The 21410-nt window shown below is 35.3% G+C and overlaps 1 protein-coding gene across 1 annotated transcript in view; it reads right to left on the bottom strand.

The window, feature by feature from the left end:
- LOC104280320 (potassium channel subfamily T member 2) overlaps positions 1 to 15299 on the bottom strand; it is a gene marked incomplete at its 3' end in the record, with an annotated part of 69496 nt that extends 54197 nt beyond the window's left edge. Inside the window, exons 1-6 of the mRNA XM_009877936.1 lie at positions 15277 to 15299; positions 14240 to 14319; positions 7083 to 7182; positions 4125 to 4181; positions 3261 to 3309; positions 1448 to 1507 (exon numbers count right to left, since the gene is read on the bottom strand). Of these exons, the coding sequence (XP_009876238.1) occupies positions 1448 to 1507; positions 3261 to 3309; positions 4125 to 4181; positions 7083 to 7182; positions 14240 to 14319; positions 15277 to 15299 (369 nt within the window). The remainder of the gene's footprint in view (positions 1 to 1447; positions 1508 to 3260; positions 3310 to 4124; positions 4182 to 7082; positions 7183 to 14239; positions 14320 to 15276) is intronic.
- Between the last annotated feature and the right edge of the window lie 6111 nt (positions 15300 to 21410).

The raw sequence follows: 21410 nt of genomic DNA on the forward strand, positions 1-21410 counted from the left end.
TATAAAAGTAATAAAAAATGGAAATTCACTGTATCCTAGAAGTGTGATAAGCTGTTATATCCCCACTACTCTGCACATTGAATCATTCACTGTATGTCATCAGCCAGGTATCAGAAAGGCAAATTCCTTGGAGTATTCTCTCAGATTACTTTTATTTATTTTACAGGTTATTTGTGAAATCCTAGCAATGTACACACAAATGCAAACAATCATCTTTTTCCTGTTTTCTTCCTGGCTCATCCTCTGACTTGTGCCTAACTTGTAAAAGCTTTGGAATGCTGACATGAAATAAGTAATCTGTCGCAGATTTACATGAACAAAAACTCCTTTGGTCATTCTGGCTGTTCAGAAAGACCTCAGAGTGAGCGAAATAACAGCCTTCTTGGCTTCCTGAGACTGATGCAAAACTGAGGTGAAGGGCACTATCCTGACATTTCCAGATTGTCACTAAAAGGACAGGACGAGAGGGAATGAGGTGTTCGCATCATGTGGATTACCAACGTGCATTTCAGAGCTATTATTCTTTCTTATGATACTCTTATTCCCTTATGGGAGTGGAAATACAGCCATTATAAAATTGCCTCAACTTCTGTGACAGGTATATGCACCAAATCAGGACAGCAGAGCTTTACACCCACTGCACACTAATAAGTAACTTCTCATGGGAGCTGACTTGCCAATACTTCTCTCTTCATCTAAACTCACTGAAATTGATGCAGACCCCAAGCAGAATGGTTAGAGATAAAATGCTACTCTTTACTGTTTTGACACTGTATGTCTTAATTTTGGATTGTTTCTGTCTATAACTGATATGCACTTGTAACCCCCCAACATCAAAATAGTATATGCTACAAGGATTTGTAAGAATAAGTTATAGACAGTAGACAGTTTCAAGCCTCTTAGTGTTACTGAGCACTAAGGACAACCTTTACGCCATAATCACTTGATAAACACACTAAAGCACAGCTCTCTAACTTCAGTGGTAGCTCTGATACTTTCTGAATTACTGACATTCAGTACCTCAAAAAAAATCTGATGAGTTTCAGAGGCCTGAAACTTGAGTAGCTACAGCTTTGACATAAAGGAGAATTGTGTTTGTTGCATTATGGACAGACATATAAAATTGTGCGCTTGAAGATTCAGTAATCAAAAATGGAAGTCACTTTTGAGAATGTGTTTTCAAATTACAACATGCCAGCAGACAATGGAAGAAAATGGAAGTTTCATTTCAGATTTCTACTCTCTAGATATAAATTGCTTATAAATTTGAGAAACGTGAACAGGGCTGCCTGTGACAATATTCTGTCCTTTACATGTGTGATTTTCTCATCTTCCTGCTTGTACACCAGTGTGAACACAAATGCAGGCACAGGAATTTTATATAGAAACATTTAACTCAGTTACTTTTTGTGATGAATTATGCCTAAAAGTAACTAAAAGTACTTACCTTGTAGCTTAGATAAATCAGTAGGAGAGTTTCAAAGAGACTTATTAAAGCCACAGAAACCTTAAGTGAAGTGATAAGATATGTGTATTAATACTTGCTTCTTAAGAATCGATGACATTAAACATTACAATGAAAAGTGGAAGATAATAAAAACACCAGCTTTTCCATATATCCTCTGAAACCATCTCAGCTAACAGCATTTAGCATGAAACTTAAATATCATCATTTTTCCTGACTAAAGCACAGGCTCTGACTTCAGTCTCATTGCTCTTTTTGAGCAATGAGAGCCTGCAGAGTGGCCTTTCCATCATTTTTAGAAAGCTCCGTACACAATCTGCCAGATTATTTCTCGAGTTTCAGTTGTCTGTTCCTAAAAGGTACCGAGATCTTTTCACAAGACAGAGAGAGAAGGAGGAAGCTGTAAATAATGGAAGCTAGTCAGCTCTTTACTTTTCTCTAAGGGCGTTATGAATGAGTGGAAAAACAAATGCTTTTCTTACTGTGTATAATTCAGAAAGTTGAAAACAGAAGAAGAAGATACAGATGAATCATTACTGATATTAATATTTAAATGCAACTGAGCTCAACTTATCAGCCTTCATTTAGATTACATGTAGTTAGTGTCTGCATTATGTAATTTAAAAATACCTAAATAGTCAAATATCAAAATACTTTAAAAATTACTTAAAACTTCATATGCATTAAATAACCACAAAACTTAGTTAAATCCTTTGCACAGAAAATATTTGTATTTTAACGTGTATTGTGAGAATATTCTGTCAAGAAAATGTACAAATACAGCTGGGGCTTGAAGTCAAGCCTCCGGATTTCTAGTTTTAGACTAATGCTCACTACTACTGAAAACTCAGAAGAGTGCACTATGTGCACTCACAGTATCATTATCTAGAACTAAAAAAGATGCTATGAATTGGAAAAAAGATTAAAATACACAATCAAAATATATCAGTTTCTCCAAATAAATGTTATTGGCTTACATAAACTCATGTTATATCCGGAATAAAAATAAATCTTTGTTTGCAGCTATTGTATGTATCATACTGTGAATGTATGTGCATGCCTGCAAACACATATACATATGAATAAGTTCCTATGTTTATCAAATAAACTTATTGGAATAAGACTGTAACCATAAGCAAATAAATCTCTCAGTACTTTTTAAATTAAATTGAATACAATAACCTGAATATCTAGGTCAAAATTTATTCAAAATTTATGCAAGGAATTGAAAGGTATTTTCACCAGCCCTTAGTAAGCATGGTGCTAGAACATAACGGTGTAACCATTGTGGAAGCTTAAGCAATTCTTAGTAGAAAAACACATTTCATAGGGAGAATTCCCATACCACTGTCCAGGGGTTAAAAAAGTTTTCCTAAAATGAGCAGGGTAAAATGCAGGCTTTCATATTATGAAGTAGCTTTAGGTTTCCAGTGTATTTAACAGGAAAGTCCATGAAGTATATAAAAAGCTAGTGGTATGCAATTATGAAGTTTAAACTCATCATTAGAGCAAACAGTGAGTACTTGACTCAACAAAGCTGGATATTTCTAAGAGAAAAGGCTATATGATTCGACAATATTTTGTTATAAGCTTTAACACTTTATAAATATATTATAAAGCCATATAAATTCAAATCAGCTCAGATCAGCTTACTTTTACTTTATGCTTTTGTTCTACTTAGTCATCAAGTAGATTTCTTTGCCTCCAAGTACCCTTTAACATGATTAAAATGCTGTAAATCAATATTGTGTACAGTTATAAATGGAAATAGTTAAACTGGCCATTTACATATTACCTGTAATCCCCATAAAGGCATGCTTCGATTCACCCAAATAATAGGAGACCTATTCATTATAATTAAAAAAGAAATTAATCAAAACCTGGTTAGTGTTTTGAACAAAATCAAGAGAAAAAAATGTACAAGTAAATGGAAATGAGAGATGCCTTATTTTCTTTAAAAATAATTCTCAGTTATAAGGAGTATTGACATTGCTTGTATTTCTAATCCAGCGGCAATGATTGACTTCCCATAGGAGTAATCCAGCACTCAGTTACACCAAATTCTTTTAATGGCTTCAGTGGTTGCCACTTCATTCCTTGTGATTCCACAAAGAATAAATCAATTTGTGCTTTTGATTCTAGAGATGCAGAAAAATATGTTTCTGAGGTAGGAAAAAGAAACTTGACAATTCTTTTGTGTGAACTTTTTGCTATCTGCGTAATAATATAAATGGTATCTAACTCATAGGGGCTGTCATATCTCAGAAAAATCTCATGTTCTCTTAGTATTTACTAAACTCAATAACAGGCACCTGACACTCGAACCTGGCACACTCAGTGGCACAATAACTTATTGTTAGTCATTTACTACTAGTCATAATGGTTTTTTAAATAAGGGCATCCAGCATTTCAGCAAGATATAAGCATTGATGGCATTACAAGAGCATCCAGTTCATCAGTTCACTTCTGCAATCAGACTAACAATTAAAATCTTAAAGGCAGTTCTGAATGTTCAGCAACACGGGAGTAATTACAGAAACATCACTAATATATGTTAAAATGTCACCATTCCAGGTAGAAATTCATTCGTCTTCCTGTTTTATTCCCCTTCCCACTATTATGCGGACTTTTGGCTTGCTTTTTTGGATTAGGAACTCACCAATCAATCATTCCAGGTGTGTAGTTTTGATTGGAACAGCTTCGGTTTAATTCCTTACTGATAGTTGTCATCCCATCCATGCAAAGTCCGTTTTCATTAGCAAATGTGTGTGGGAACACAATCATAAAAACATGGAAGGAAAGGGATATTAATTACATTTTCAAGTGTTCTACAAAATGCATGCAGTAGTTTGAAACCCTAAGCAATGGATATAGGTGTTTCAAAAAGTAAAATAACTTTTAGAAAGTAGTTCTGATTGTGTTGAGTCTGTGGATAAAGGGCTGCGAAGCATTTCAGGTTGCATTTTTTTAAGATTTATTTTCAAATGTGTTCCAATTCAAAAACAAAACAACTTAAATTATACTTTTGAAAGCTGAACTAAGTGTCCAATAAATATCAAGGATCAAGGGATACTAGAAATCCTATCACATGGATAGGCCAGGATAGAAAGAGCATGTATACCTGCTGTATACTCAGTGGGAAAGATTGTATGAAACTGCACTTTATATCCTCTCACGAGGATGTGAGGAGGGCTGGAGATTCATGCAGCAATAATCCAAGTAATAATCTGGTGGCATGTATGTAAAACAGTAGCTATTATGTACATATGATGTTCTCTTGCCTTGAATGGCGGGCATAAATCTGCCTTTCAATGGTCATGTAAAAATGTAGGAATGCATATTTGTGTAAACATGAAAAATCATTCTTGCCTATCTTTGGCAAGCAAGGCCAGTGGAAAAGAAAAGGATTTGCAGACCACAAATTAGCAACACCTGTATTTTTACTGACTATGAGTGAGACAGGTGCTAAATGCTATCTGTTAATAAGGATGATTTATGTCTTAAGCTCTTCCCGGTACACCTGCTGTGCCTGAAGGAGTTTTCAGGCAAAAAATTCCTGAAAACAGGAAATAAATGAGCAGGTAGAGTTTGTGATGAAAAGCATTTGTCCCAGAATTGCCACTTTAGAAACAACAAGGTGATGATGTTTTCTGTGGCCATGCTCTCAGCACACTGAGGAGTTTCTTTCATCAGACTGTGACACACTATCGAAAATGGATTTTTTTTCCGTAACACTGCATTTGTACGAATGCATTATGACAGTAGTTTAGGTAGCAAGCCCTTGGGATCTCAATGGGCAAACCTACTGGCATTAATGGGGTATCATTTGGGCACAGGGCTGTTTTTGCTGGCACAGCTTCTAAGACTGGGGTCTTAGGAACACGCAGGAATGACTTATATGAAACTTCTCAGCCAGACAAACGTTTTACAGAGATAGAACAAACTAGTCTTTTAAATGTACAACAACACAATGTAAGGGAATAATATATATAGAAAATACGAATACCCTCTCTGACTGATGAATTGTTACACATTTACACTGAAGGAACAAACATGTCAGGAAAGGTGTGGAGAATGAAGCAGTCTGCAAGATGCAGAAAAATCTTCGCATATGAATACAGAAGTAGTGAAGTACGTACCAACCTGTTCTGCACACCCAGACATAACTTGGCAGCATAATACTCTCATTTGGGCTCACTAGAGCTCTCAAAAGAAAACAGTATCAGCAGTTTCTGCATGCCAGAAACTCTCACTAGCTCTAAAATTTCAAGTCCCTGAGCTGCTGTGCTACTATGCCTAAATTTCTAAGGATGGCTTTTTCTCCTTCACTGTTATAGATTTTGAGAAATCTTCAGTTCTTGCTTCCTCCCTAAACACTTCCTCTCCCTGAAGACACATTCTAAGATACATGAGGAGTTAAAAAATAGTTTCTTCCAGTTCTTGCTTTTCCAGGGAGATTTTTTCTGGCCCTTTTTCAGATGTTCTAATTTCTTAGAATATATTTTGACCAAAAATAAAATCTCAAATGTATCTTCTCTACTTCCCATTCACTCACTCTTCTTCATGCACTTCTGAGTAAAGCCAATATTCTTTAACTCACTTTGCTTTAGATCTGATTCTCATAAAATACAGTGTTTCTCCTGTGCACTAGCTTTTTTATAGTATTACCCTGATCAGATTTAACTGATTTTCAAATATTAAAATTAGAAGTCATACTTTGTCCTTTGCCTAACACTGTGGGAAGAGTGCTAGCTCTGTCATCCCAGAATTATCACCTGTGCTTTGTTTCTTTCAGTATTTAAGGTCAACTGATTCAAATCAAGTGAAAGGAAGTCAGTTAATAAAATGTGGTGCTTCTTAGCATTTAGAATTGAGAAGATCCACTATATCCAGGATACAAATAAAACTAAGTGCAGAACTGAATAAATTATAAATAGAATTGTTTCTGCAATTGGTAGCTGATTGTATAACACCCGAGGAGGGAAAACAAAAAAAAAGAGTACCCAGTGACCTGTATAGAATACCATGCTGACAATTGTAGGTGTGCAAAAATCACACATTATGACCATAGATCATGGAGTATAGAATGTACTTTCAGTCTCCGCCTCTTCTGAGAGACAGCAGAGGCTAGAAAATTATCATCAGTGTCATCTGCATAAAACCTTAGTTTCATGCATATTTGTCTGTTTCCAGGATTTGGGATTTTAAGTAAAATTACTTCAGCACAATTATTTAAATAAAATCCTAAAATTATTGTTGCATAACCTGGCAACCTGTTATTTGCAATTTCATTTTTATAAATGTAAACACAAGTAAGATACACAAAAATGTTATGTAATAATACAGCTGAAAGATGTAGGTTTGGACAATTCTATCTGATACACAGTATCTGAACAAAAAGCTAGGATTATTTTAGCAGTAAAGTGATAAAAGAATATTGTTATTTTAGTTCTTATTTCAATTCACTAGCTTTATGAATTTTCCAAAACACCTGTAAGTCATAAAACTAAATCCCCGTTGACAGAATATCAAATATTTATTCATTAAATTCATTTATTACTTATAAGTTGAACAACACTTTGAGAGCAGAAATAACAAAAAACCCCAAACACATTACCATCCAAGTCCTTGTGTAGGATCATCCAGGAGTACACGAACTATGTATAAAAAACAGCTCAGTAGCTTGAGAGAAAAATTGAATAATCGTATTCTCAGACCTATTTTAAAAAGAAGAGAAAGTACAGAAATAAATTTAGGTTCTTTACAGTTTCACCCGCTTTTACAAGAAAACTAAAAGGGACTAAAATAGCCATGCTGCAACAGAGCAAAGGTCAATCTATCCACTAACTTGACCCTGATAGGAGCAACCGGCGTATCATACAGAAGAATGCAAGAATAAGGCTGTCAGGTACACATACAAGGCACCTTTCCAGCTTCTGGAAATCTCTAGGTTAAGACTCAGTCTATTTTAATGTAAAGAACTACTCAGTCATTTGTTTGAAAGCCATTCGTCTTTCCTGACACCTTTCTTTGGGTCTTTTGTAGTTTTACAAGTTCACTTTCCTGAAAGGTGAATAGGAACTACACATGGTATGAAATGCAAGATACAGCAATATGAAGAAGACATACTTTAAACAACAGGCAGAAGATATACAATAGCAAGTATTTAAATAGTTAAATCTGAAAATCTTTGTGTAGTAGCTTCTTATACATAGTATATGAATCCTACCCAACTTATATAATAGTAAACTATAGTTAGTTAATGTTGAAGTTGTGTAATTATGTGTCCAAGAATCAGGACATCCGAAAGTTATACTGAATCAACAACTTGTTCTACAGACCATGTGAGTATTGAACTATTGTAGCTGAAAGGACATATTGCAAATACTATCACAAAATATTGGAGTATTTCCCACAAACATAGGTCTACTGCACAAAGACAGAATTCCTTCTAAGGGATCCACATGTACACTTGCTTCTGTCACATGGGCAATTTATTTCAGTGCTAATTGGAGCTGTTATCTACTACAGTGGAACTTAACTGTATTTTAATCAGATTTTGCAGTCATTAGAGGATTAGACTTGAAATTTTCAGTCTTGTTATTAAATTCAATAGTCTTAAAATTTTGCCAGTGTAAATATTTGTATCTAATTCTTGGGTTTAAGTTTTTGTTCACTAATAAAATTGAAACTGTCTTTTGACTAAGATCAAGTGGTGGGACTTCTGAGTATTAATTTTTTTCCAGTCTTGTGACCTGAAAGCAGAATACCATTGACTGAATCTTACACAGACATGACTTCATTTACACCTAGTCGTAGGAAAAATAGCATCTTTTATCCTTCTGTTAGAAATACATTAGCAGATCTGCTGAACTCAATATACTTGCTTCTGTGGTTTAAGAACTACAGCTTCATTACACCCACCCGAAGTTGTGTGCATACACTGCCTTTGAAGGAAAGAATCATAACTATCTTATGGTAATATTATATGCTTTTTGACTTAGTTCTAAAATCAAAATTAACACCTTACAGGTAACGCTGAGAAATCGTCTTTTGTATCTACTGGCAAACACGGAAAAATAGATTCTTAAAGTTTCTAACATGTAATTGCTGAAAGAAATCTTAATATTTGTCACACAGCACTGCTTACTCCTATTAACTGTGAACTTGAGTTATCACATGAGAACTGGATGGACTTTTACAGCATCCTGTTATCTGTAAATTAGGGGTTAAAATCCTGTGGTCCCGACTATCAGAAGTCCCCCAGCTGTTAGTGGCAATTAGGTTCGTGAACATTAGCCTAATCTATCAAGGGTAATTAGCCACAGACTATTTATTCCCCAACATGAGTGAAGAGGATGAAGTAGCAAATGGGTTGAGAGGAGTAAAGTAAGTCAAGTGTGTTATTATGCTATTATTTGACCAGGAGGAGCGCCAGTACTTTTCTTAGACAATGCTATGCTCTTCTTATGCAGCTTTTTTGAACTGTTCCTGAAGAAAACATGAATTGTTTGTCTGTACTAACCCTTTTGTGTAAGTCTGCTGGAGTATGAATGGTTGCCATAACAACTAGGCTATTACAACAAGAAGAGCAGACAACGTTTAAAAAAAGAAAAAGAAAAAAGCCTGAAAGTCACCTAACTACAAACAAACAATAATATCCTACCTGGATTTCTTTTCATTAGCAGTTTAGTGTTGTCTAACTTTCTTAGGTAAGTACAACAGTCTTATTGTTTGTTTCTTCTGGGTTTTGGCTTTGTAAATGTTAATCCTGATGTGAAAGACTTCTTTTGTGCATTGATAATGGCCTGGTTTCTAATCGCAGCTTAAAATTACACGATGTTTTAAATGCTAGAAGGAAATGGGGCTTTTCTGAATACCAACTACATCAATACAAGGGACCCATGCTCTTGCCTGCTGCTTTTAACTCTGAAATCTTAGTCCAGAAAGATCTAGAACTACTTAAGTATTCAAGTTCCACGGATCTATTCTAGGCAATACCTAAAAGTGCTTCAGGCTCCCGATATCTCGGTAGGAATGGATGTTTCCAAGAGAATTTAAGGCAGGGTTTTCACGCTAGACATGCTGTCATCTACGGGTTCCAGTTAGCATACAGAGTGCACATCATGGACTGGATTACATATAAAGTAAGGCAATAGGATATGTCTTGTACCACAAGTGTTTGGGTTAGTTATTACATGCAGTTGGTGGATCAACATTGTCAGCTTGACTTAATTTCTTTTTTTTTCCATTCACAGACAGACTGTTCAAGTAGCAGGGTCATTTTGCACAGAGTATCTCTATGATTTGCCACTGGTGCCTGCAACTTGTACTCAGCTATATCAGTCACACATGGTCACACAGTTAGGTATTGTTTAATGAGGTTGTAATGTCACTGTGTACATACTGTTATAACCTGTCTTCTTTAGAAGAATGGATTGATAATAACAGTTCAAAATCTATTTGTTTTGTGAAATAAGTATAACTGCATTGAACGTTAATGTTTCCTTGTCAGTTTGAACATGTGTTTGCTGGTTTTTACAGGCATTTTTAAGTAGAATGATATATTACACTTCACCAATATTGACTGTGACTTTTGTTTTTATAATAATTCTAGATGCTTCCCTTACAAGCATTTTTGGACATCAATCCTCTGATCTAGAGAGCTGATCTAAATAAAAGCAAGAGGGACAGAGGTAGCAGTTGAAAATTTTACGATCACCTTTCAATATTCCTTTCTTGTAAGTCTCTAACATACTTTTTGCTTTTAGCAAAAGCATCTCAGTAGCAATTGGCTATATGAATTGGATCAAAATATGTTGGCAATAATTTATATCCTTGTGATGGTTATCTTTTATTCCCTCTTCACTGAATTGAAACTCCACTTATTTCTTTTCCTTTTGAGACTTATTTTAGGCTATGATAACACAGTGTGTGTGATCTTGGCAAGTACAAGCAAGTCATATCAATATGCCGTCTCTTTCTCTCTGTTTTTTTCAGGGGGCTGGGGGCTGGCTGACACCTTTGTAAAATGCTTTTCATGCATTGATTGAACTTGATTAGACATTTGCTTCCTGAAGTTTGAGTGAAAGGTAGCCTGACATTAGATGTAGGTGAGGTCTTGTTTTATCAGTTTATAGAAATACTTTCAAAACCAGAATAATGGATGAAACAGTTGATATTTCATGCTACGCATCTCTGTGTGATTTATATCAGAATAATATTCCTTGGAAAATTCATGTAAATTCTAGAGTTGACTGCTGTAGTTTACAAAACCATGTGAAATTACTCTGATATGTTAAATTCACTTGTGAAGTCTTAAGGATTAGCAAAAACTGTTTGGTGAACTTGTATAGTTTGATCTAGTTATAGTATCTGGAAATTTGCTGACAATGCAATTATTTTCTTGACGATAGCAATTACATCCTTAGTATGCAAAGGAAGGTTTTTGGTGCTTTCACTGAACATCGACTAAGATCTAAAGGGCAGTAGCTCCCTGGTACCTCTGGGCAACAGAATTCCCCAGTTTTAGCGGAAGATTGAATGAGTACCCTTGAATGAGTGGCAGGTACTATCTGAGCAGAAGGTTTTGCAAGATTGTATTTTAGACTATTCTGGTTGTGAGTATTTGGACAAGAACCAAGATGTGGATATGCAGAAGGTGTGTTTGAATTTTCTAAATCTGAACACTTTGGTTAGGGGACTTTTTTCCACTCAGTACAGTAATAATTTTGCTATATCCTCTGCTTGTTTCTCCTGAAAATTGCATTGTTTAGTGTCTAATTGTTGGTTAAACTTCTTGCTTTATGAGACACAGTAGCAGTACTAGGGTAAGCTATGGAATTCTAGTGGGAAAGGGCATGCCCGTAGCATATGCTGCTCTAAGTACAGTAGGCACCCTCATTCTCCAACTTACTTTCTGTGAACTGGCAGCATAATTCAACAATAGAAAAAAACATGCCTCATGTCTTAGAATTTTCTTTGGAGTCTTCTCCTGAGGACCTGTCAGGAAAAGAGGTGCCCATAACACCTTCTCCACTAGCTGTCTACAGGAAGAACGCATTACTGCATTTTCATTGGTTAATCAATAACACAGCATGCTTCTACAAAATTTACCTCAGCTCTGTATGGCATCACTGTGTAGGAGAATTCATCAGAATCTGGAATTTTCCAGCCAACATCAAGCAAGCCAAGCAGGAAAATTCTTGTGCTACTTGTTTATAGCATGTGCTCCTCTCTAATAGGATGAATTAACAGCTGTTTCCCAATCTCTTGCTTATTTCAAATAAACTTCCACATCATTCCTCTCTTTGGACCCATAAATCATCCTTACCCAATCATGACCCAGTAGAGGTGTGCCAGTATAGTAACTTTTGACAATTCTCTTAATGTGCTTAGCTAGAAGAGTATGCACTTGGTAAAGGAATGGCTGTGAATTCATACTAATTAAGTAACTTCTGTTGTAATTTTTTGTGCTGATGGTCATAAAGGTATCTAGTTTTAGATGTACCGAGTCAGCAGTTCTGCTATTAAAATATGTATCTGGATATCTACAGTTTTTAATCTTGTTAGATCATAAAAGTGAAAAACTATTTTTTAACACGGCAAGAAGATACTATTCAGAACCTTCCTGTCATATCAGTGAAAAGATATTTACAGCAAGTCAGGTCATAATTTCACAGATATTCTTAGATTCAATGGACTTTTGTTTATTTACTGTTTTATGGACTAGATCAGGAACAAAAAGTCTATTTATTGCTTACAGCTTCCCAGACTGTCTGTCTAGGCAGGAGTAATACTCTTTCCTAGTTTAGGATGCTTTTTCTGTTGTGTCTCTTACTCCATTACACACTATATAAACGATGTCAGAAGTCAAAGGCTATAAAGATATAAAAAACTTAAAGACATGTGAAGTCACAGGGAGAAAAGAAGAGATTTAAAACCATTTGAGAAGTTCTAGTGCAATTAATTACATTTAAAATGCAAACCCAGTTAAACTCATTTATCTCTAGCAAGAATCACAGAATGGCTGAGGTTGGAAGGGACCGCTGGAGGTCGTTTTGACCAACTCCCCAGCTCCACTGGGAGTTGCCCAGGACCATGTCTATGCTATTTTTTAATATCTCTATGGAGGTACACTACAAAACCTACACGGAACAAGTAATTCTTTGCAACACAGTTAGATTTGTAAATGTAGAATAGAGTATGATGTGGTTTTTCACGCATCTTCTGTGCATACTGAGGTTTTGTACACATTCTTTCCGTAGTGACCAAAATGCAATAACAGAGTTCTAAATTAGGCTAATATAGAATAAGAAACTTACTTCAAATAAAAATTTTCATTAGACAATATATATTTACCAAGCATATCTAGTTAAATGTATAGTAATGTGGAAAAAAAGCCACACTATTTCCCCTCTGAAGTTCAGAAGAGAAGATACTCTGAAGGCTATCCGTATAATTTACTAGCAGGGGTAGTCCTCTGAATTCTATGCTATTTAGCCACCTGAATTAAGATGAGTTTTCCTCTCTGCATCTACAAAGTGTAATAAAAAAACTTTTCCCATTGATGAACTTCCAGCAGCTTTGTTAAACCCGATTCTCTACTTGGAAACTCGCAAATAATTCCAGTGTCCAAACTGAAAATATCAGTTATTCACAGCACAATGCTGTCTTTGATTTATTTTTTTTTTGGAGGCAAGGGGGTTGGTTTTGTTTTGGGTTTTGTGTGTGTGTGTGTACATGTGTGTGTGTGCAGCTTTGGGGAATATTTTGCTTATCGCACTTGGAAAGTTCGAGAAGCTTTAGCCAGTAAAAAGATCATGTTCTGTGATTAATATTTATTTAATATTAGATCTTACAAGGAGAAGATCTTACAGTCTGTCTTATTTTTAAAAACTTGATCTAGTCTCCCAAATTTTGTTTGTCTGTTTGTTTTTTTTTTTATCAAGAAACCAAAACGTAAAGTTCTTTTCTTTTTCTCCTTTCTGTCCTTCTGTTCCCAGACACAAATCCCTGGAACCATCATAACAGTATTACAAGGGCCAAAACGTATTCTTTCTATTCTAAAAACTTTATGTATAAAGCAATTGTCATTTTAATTCTTTAAAGGTGCAGGGCAAATGAAGTTAAATTCAATCCACTGGTCTAATCAAGTTTTAATAATATATAATGCTTCCATCCCCTTGGACCAGCTGCATAGATACGTATAAATAACTTAGTTCATCCAGATCATTCTCCTTTATGATGGCCTATGAATTAAAGCACATATGCCAATGAAGTTATTGTTAAATCTGGCTCAAGACAAGGACTACGTTTCTGAGGTACCATGTGTATGTCCTCCCTAGTAGTTTCCCTTCCAAATTGTTTTTTTTAGTACAGATTAAGGTTGAAATGTATTTAGGAATACTTAACAAAATTGAACATTTGAAAAAGCTACGCACTTCTGCAGCTTTTTTTCCTCCAGCATCTTAGAGGCTCTTTGCTTTTCTAGACATAAGGTCATGACTTGTCAATGAACACTGCAGTGTCAGATCCATGCAGATTAGTCAACTTAATCATAATACAGAAACAAAGTCACATCATTAAGTATGTTGATTTTAAGTTTACATAATTCTGAATTTGTTTTGGATATTAAGTAAAATTGACTCCTCTATGGGGTAAAAATTTAGCTCAGAAGAAAATGCATTATAACTTTGCTGCTGCCTTCAATGAAACTGGGTTCTACTCAACGTATCACAGTCATGCTTAACAGAAACTAATTCAGCTGCTTACTTGATCTTTGGTTTTTGATGAAGAAGAGCTTTAGTCTCTCTTTAAATGTATTTTCATTCATATAGAATTCAACTTGCACCCTGAAATATAAAAGAAAGTATTAGCATTGAATATAAAAGATAATAAATGGTTTTTTTCAAAATATTTTGTTTTCCTAATTATCCATTCATTATATATAACTTCAAGAACATACAGTTTTCAGCCAAAAGCTCACTTGGATTTGAATGAAAAATGTTAAAAGATAAAAAGGCTCAACTTAGAAACAAACGAAAAAACAAGCCCAACACCCCAAAACTTATTTTCTCATATCCACACCTTTGAAAGGAAGATTTCTTTGATGTTCAGGTTAAACCTTGTATATCTGTTTAATTTCTTTCCTTTAAAATTGCCATTTTAATGACGCTTTTTTTTTTTATCTTGTTCATAGCCCTGTTAAGCATTCATATCTTGGTTCAGCATTCACTTCTTGTTCACCTTTAATCAAATGGTCATGCACCAAACAAACCATGCTTTCTGAACTTCGCTTTTATCACAATGAAATACTGAGACCTGGAAGCAAAATTATGTTGCAATCGTACAATACTGTAAAGAAAATAGCTCCCTTTCTTGATTTTTATTTAGGCAACAGTACAGTTTATTTTTCCTCCCTTCCTTCTAGATTTGCTAGGATGCGTTTCATGTTTGTCCCTCAATTCAGTCTATTTCATGTAGCAGTTTACAGTGTAGAAGAGAGAAGAGAAAGGGGAAAAGAAAGTGTGCGTTGGTTGTATAGAAAAACTGAGGTCATTCCAGAGTGGTGGAGCTGTGCTGCTTGCTGTAGGATGAGTGCAGCATTAGTTCTGTCCTTGCTCTGTTCTACTGACTGAATTTCCCTTGCCAATCCCAGTTCTCCTCCAGCAATGCATCTCTTCACCTCAGCACAATTTCTGTGCCTTCCAGAGAAGTCAGTCCTCAGTTTGAGAACTCTTCTACAGTTAAAGGATAAAGTGACATTTCAAAGGATAAAGTGACATTGCAACAGTGAGTTACTGCCTTACTTCTCACTTTCTCTGGGTACCATCATGTGTGGCAAAACTGCATATACCTTTTCTCTTCATAGGTATACTTGATCTTTATTTGAGCATTTCCTGTCAGCAGTCTTTAAACAATTGCTGTATTTAATTACTTGTTCTTTTACATACTGTCATTTTCCAGGCAGGATCCTGACTGTAGTTTTTCCATTCTTGCATGTGAAGCCTTTGCTGAAACAATTTTTGTGTAATATAGCATTATCTATAATGTCTCTCTTCCCTTCAGATACTTGTCTAACACTCTATGTATTTCTGTACATTTATGGAGTTGGAGGATTATTTAGTTATGGGCCCAGAATGGAGGGCATCTCAGGAACTACGACTTTTTCATGATTGCTTACTTACTACCCGAAGTTTAGGAACATCATTTTGTAGGACAGGGTCAGCACATCATAAAAATAAAGGCTCTCTATGACTCACTTAGTGAGGTCAGTTAATTTTAGCTAGTCACCTCTCTTTGGTGTGGTTTATTGTAGCATTCCTTGTAGAATGGATAATTGCACTGCTTCATATTCAGAGGAAGAGAAAACATAGCTATTTTTAAGAATCTATACTGAAACTGAACTCTCTATCTTAAAGAATTTTGTATTTATTTCTGTGCAATGACATGCCTGACAGCAGTAAGAGCAAGCCTTACCCTAGAGGAGTTTTTCTGCTCTCTCTGGCTCCACTCCTTCTGTGGTAAGATCTTTAAGCAGTTGAAATTAAAGAGGAGGAACCCAACTGCCCTCTAGTTTTTAAACTAAGAGTAGCTGTGACTGCATACTTCAAAGAGCTTGGTCCCAGAGGAATGCCCTAGAAACTGCAGCCAAACTAGAGGTGAAGCCCGTCAGTTGAAGAGCAACTTGCTTCTGGGCTTTTACGGAGCTTAACCATAGACTAGGGGCTGTGCTGTTCAAGACCACAGGAGTCGTGGCCATTGAGAGAAGTACAACTTCGACAGCTGGTAACCTTAAGGCAAGTTAAAGAAGCATGTCCGGAGGTTAATTAGTAGGTGAGCAGGTTTGTGGCAGCCTGAGCTCTGCTTCACTTCTTTTCTGCACATTTCCCAAGGTATTTACTGTCACTAATGCAGTGACAGTTTTAGTAGGACGTGCCATGATTTGACAGCTGCTACAAGCTAAGTGTATATACTTAATCTTCAAGGACATATTTCAGTAGGTAAACAAAGTGGCACAAGCTATTGAAGTAAGGGATGTTATTTAAAAGGTGCGCAGTATAGGTGATCTTTTTTACACATTTTCAACTAATCTCTGATTTGTCAGTAAGAAAATTACAGTAGTCACATATCATGAAAGAACAACATGTTAACAGTAAGCCATGATTTAATGATAATGAGGAAAGAGGATGTGGGAGCTAATCACCCTCATATCACTACCATTATGAATTGCTCTGATAGCCTTCTAACAGCTGTCTGCTTCTCCTTCCTTAGCAACCTGTGCTCACAGCAGACTGGGATTCCACAGTGCAGCGGTTTCCATGGCAAAATGGATTATGAATGCTGCTAATACCACTTTTGTGGCTCAACTCCTCCTTCTACTTCCCCTGACTTTTTTTAAACTTAAATAAAAACTATATGAGGCTTCTACATTTGCAGGAAATACATCTATAATGCATCTATAATCATTGTATGCTTTCATGATACTCTGACTGCCAGACAGAGAATACTTCACTTTGTTTCTGAAAGGTTGTTGTTTACAAAGTAAAGCTAAGAATGAATGTCTGAAGGAGCTACCGGCAGGGATAAGGATAGAAACTTCCAGATACTGTTCCTTCCCAATACTCAGCTTTTTTTTTTTTTTTTTTTTAGGGAGAACACTTGTTCTACTTGAACCTTTGTTGTAATGTTTCAATAATGAAACTTTCACCTCAAGTATTTGCTCTTTTCTGTATTTTTCCCACTGTCAAGTGTACCCTAGAAAAGAAGTATTTTGGGAAAATACCACAAATTGTGATCCTTGTTTGAAATATTAAGATCATTTAGTAATAGTGAAGGCTTGAAAAATCTTCTGGAAATAATTGCGTACAAGTTAGTAAGGATGTTTCAAATGAGTGAGTGAAATTCATTGCCACATACATATATAAAACTTGATTATTCTGTTGCAGGATAAATTCTGTTGCTGGAATTTGATCCCAAGCAAATGGTTTTGATGAAATGGCACACATGCAGTACAGAGTGATGGTATATGTGTATGCAGACCATCTGGCCTACTGAATAGGTTTGGGTTTATTCTATATTCCTAATGTAAGTAATTTAAAAGTGTAGTTTAAAGAACTGGTTTCATGGGTTTTATTTCCCTATAAAAGACAGCTGGCCAAATGGAAATCAAGCTGAATGACTGAAATGCTGTTCCTTGATGATAGTTAGTGGGACAGAAATATTTGATGAGCATAAGGATTTTCTGTATCAGTGAGTTAATCAATTCTGACCGTTTCTGTGGATGTGGTAGGCTTTGTATCCTCTGAAAAGCTGCTTTTGGAAGTTAAAGAAGAGGTGTTATGCTTTACTGACTCTTGCTTCAGCTTTCTTGAAAATTCACAGATCTATCTGTGGCAAAAACAACTGAAATTACATGATTATCTTGAAAACACAGTGGGTTGGGGTTTTTTAACATACTTAAATACCATTACTAGTGATCTTCCCTAGTTTAAGCCCAAAGAGCAGTGATGTAAGTGGAATCTTACAAACTCTAAGCAGCATCTTGAACGACCCAAAGTACAAGTATATATTACATCTTGACTGAATTAGAAAAGTGCAATGTGAGTAGCACATTTTAATGAAGTATAGCAGAAAAATACTAATTCATGCTAAGGACACTAAGGCAAAGCACTTTTCATGACTGTAAATCACTGGGACCAATCTGCCTGCACTCAGATTACTTAACTAATTTTGTTTGCATTTTTCCATTGCTATTTATAATGTCATTCTAACCCCATAGCCACGCTTTATTATAGTAACAGTATTATCTTGCACCCTCAAATCTACAAATTTTTTCTTTTGTGTTAGAAAATAGCAGATCTGGCAGAAATAATTCCTTCAAAACTGGAAGTATGAGTTGGACTTCTCACTATGTGCCAGCTAAGAGCTGCAAATATTTGTTTATTATTTGATATTGGAATCAAGAAAAGGTATTAACTGTACAAATGGAGCTAATCTGAAAAAAAATACATTGATTTATTTAAAACAGTCTGTATGGGAAGGGACATTTCATATTTTTCCCACAAGAAGAGCCTTGTAATATAGACACAATAGATTTTTTTTTTAATTGAGATTTGCCAATTTAATATACGTGGAATCCTCTTAGAATTCAAACATGGAAGTTTATTATGTAAAGTGTAGATAGGTGCCTAAAAATTGAGTAATTGAAGTGCTAAAGCAAACTGCTATTGTCAGAGCGTGTTTTACTGGGAAAAAAAAAATAAATAAAAGGGCATTTTCTTTTTTCTTGTAGCTTTTAATAAAAGATTAGTCTATTTTAACAATGGCTGTCTTGGGTAGCATCTCTCTTCTTTTTGAAGTTTTCCAAGTTCTAAAATGCTCGGAACTCTGATTTGTCAAGAGCGTCAGACAGAAACGCTCATTTGACTTCACAGGCCTTCTCATTCCATCAGAATCAATACCTCATCATCTTGTGCTGAAGGAAATGGTGGTAAGACCAGTACTTTTCCGTTACTGGTTCTTAACTTGGTAGGGCCTTCTCTTTCTTTCTTTTCTTTTCCTTCTATTTCTTTTCCTTTTAGGAAATCAGTCCTCAGTTGCATAGGTCATGATGAACACTGAAGAGATGAAGTTCTGAGTTTTTTGCTTTCTTTCTATACTGAATGACAGCACCCCAACACAAATTGTAGTAATTCAGGGACAGGGTGCTTGTTTCCTCTCACTTATTGGAAACACAAAAAATGTTATTTCTTGTTCAGGCTCCTAATGTGGTGGTCCTTCTTGAAGGGCGAGCATGATGTGAGAGGGATCTGGATGCCAGGTCTTTAAAAGCTGTGTCCTTACTGAAGCTGTTGGGCATGCGCACTGCTAATGAAACGTAACATCTGCAATATGGCTCTGCATTTTTGTAAAGATGACTTCTAACAAGTGTAGAATAATTAAAACGGACAGGTATAGGGTCTTTTTCTGATAGGGGATTTTATCTGTTTATTATGAATAAACCAATAACTGTTTCCAAGATCCCTGCAGAGCTGTTCATATACTATTGTCCTGTAGATTCTTTATAATGCTGTGAATGTACATGACCGAACACAGGTTCCATGCCTTCTAATAATTGTCTTGTAGTAGGCAGTATTACCTATTATCTCTTTATTTTTCCACACTAAATTCTTGCAGTACTCCTTCAGAACAACTTATGCAGTATAATTGTCTGGTTCAAATTTGAACTGTCACATAACAAAGACATGTTTGTCTTAATACTTAGTTTATGCTATGACATCTTCACCTGAGCATTTCTTTTGTTCTTTTTTTTTATGGGTATATTTATTTTGACATTATCTTCTAAATCAGTGAATTCAAGTTAATTTATCTAGTGAAGACATACTTACATTTGCTTGATTATGTAATTGGATGTTGCCAAAACTAATGGATTTATAGAGAGCAGGTGTTAGCAGTGTCACCATAAAAATCCTCTGTATTAATCAAGTTAGAGATAGCATGAACTGAGTTCACCTTATCCACAAGTTACAGAACAAAAGATCAATGATGCAAAAATAACCTTGTAGCTTAGAACTGTGCATGCTCAAGCCATTTTTATTATATTTTTCCAATAAGTGCTGCTTACTTGAATTAAAACAAATCCAAGACAGCATCAGAAAATTGGCCAAACTGAATTTTTCAGGTTGCATGAAGTAAAAATTTGTACCTGAAACCACAAGAAAATATTTCCTATGTAAAGGCAAGCTTTTTAATTACGTAATTGTTCAAAAGCCAAAATGCTAAAAATTTCAGCCCTTAACTAAAATTTTCTTTATTACAATTTAAATAGGATATGTGTATTTATATATTTACATATAAAAAACCACATATATTTTAAAATCTGATTGTGAGCCAGCTGCATGTTCCTTTTTACAATCAGCTGGTCTGTTATGTAAAACTTCTTGTGAAACCTATGCAGGTCCATGGCGTCAATTTAATATTACAGCAATACTTGTGTGATTTTTTTTTTTTTTCCTGTGATTTTTTCTAGCTTAGAAGTGCATTCTTTCTTAATGGATCAGTCACATTTGATTTATTAACTTTCTAACTTTAGGCAATATATTTGTAACAGGAAGGTGTATTTTCAGTAGAAAGTCAAGCCTGTGGTATTTGCAGGGCCGCTAAAATCAAGAGGGAGACTGCTCTGAGATTTCTTTTCTCCATAGTAAAACATCATAGTATTTTCTGGTTTTTTAAAACAAGTTTCTGACAAAGAATGACAGATTGTAAATTAATTTTTTTACTAGAATGGCGAATTTGTCACTGGCTTTCATGAATGCAGGACTGAGACCATAATTTGCATGAACAATTATGAATGGGGTATTTTAAAAAAAATTAAAAAGTATTATTATTTGATGGAAAAGCATGCATACTACCTGCCACCGAGTCTCAGTCACTTTCTATCAATCTTCCCTTAAAAATCTTTCCCTCAAAAGAATGGAAAACAATGAAGATTCTTTGGACAGAAAAGTTTGAAGAAGAATGTAATTTCATATCTATGAGGACACTTGTCAAGCTTGGTAAAAATTTACTTCCTTCCTCCCCTCTCCCCTCTGCTAAAGAAAACAACAAGAGGAAAGTATAAAGTGAGTTTATGGTATGTGAAAATAGATGAGTTTGATTTCAGATACTGTTAAGTTGTATGTAGTTATGCCAGTTACCCACACCTGAATACCAGGAATGTTTTGGTTTTGTCTGGGGTTGGTTTTGTACTTATGTTGGCAACTACTTGTCAAAAAGAGACTTGAAAGAAACTTGTTGAATATCAAGCATACTGTGATATGATTGGTATCACCTTTCCCTTGCTGTCATCCTGGATTTATTAGACTGTTAGGAGGAAAAGACACAGTAACCTATTACATAGTGGATACTCATACCTTAATTTTTTTCTACTCAAATTTTA

Source organism: Apaloderma vittatum, unplaced genomic scaffold (genome assembly GCF_000703405.1).
Source record: "Apaloderma vittatum isolate BGI_N311 unplaced genomic scaffold, ASM70340v1 scaffold2251, whole genome shotgun sequence".
NCBI classification, from domain to species: Eukaryota; Metazoa; Chordata; class Aves; order Trogoniformes; family Trogonidae; genus Apaloderma; species Apaloderma vittatum.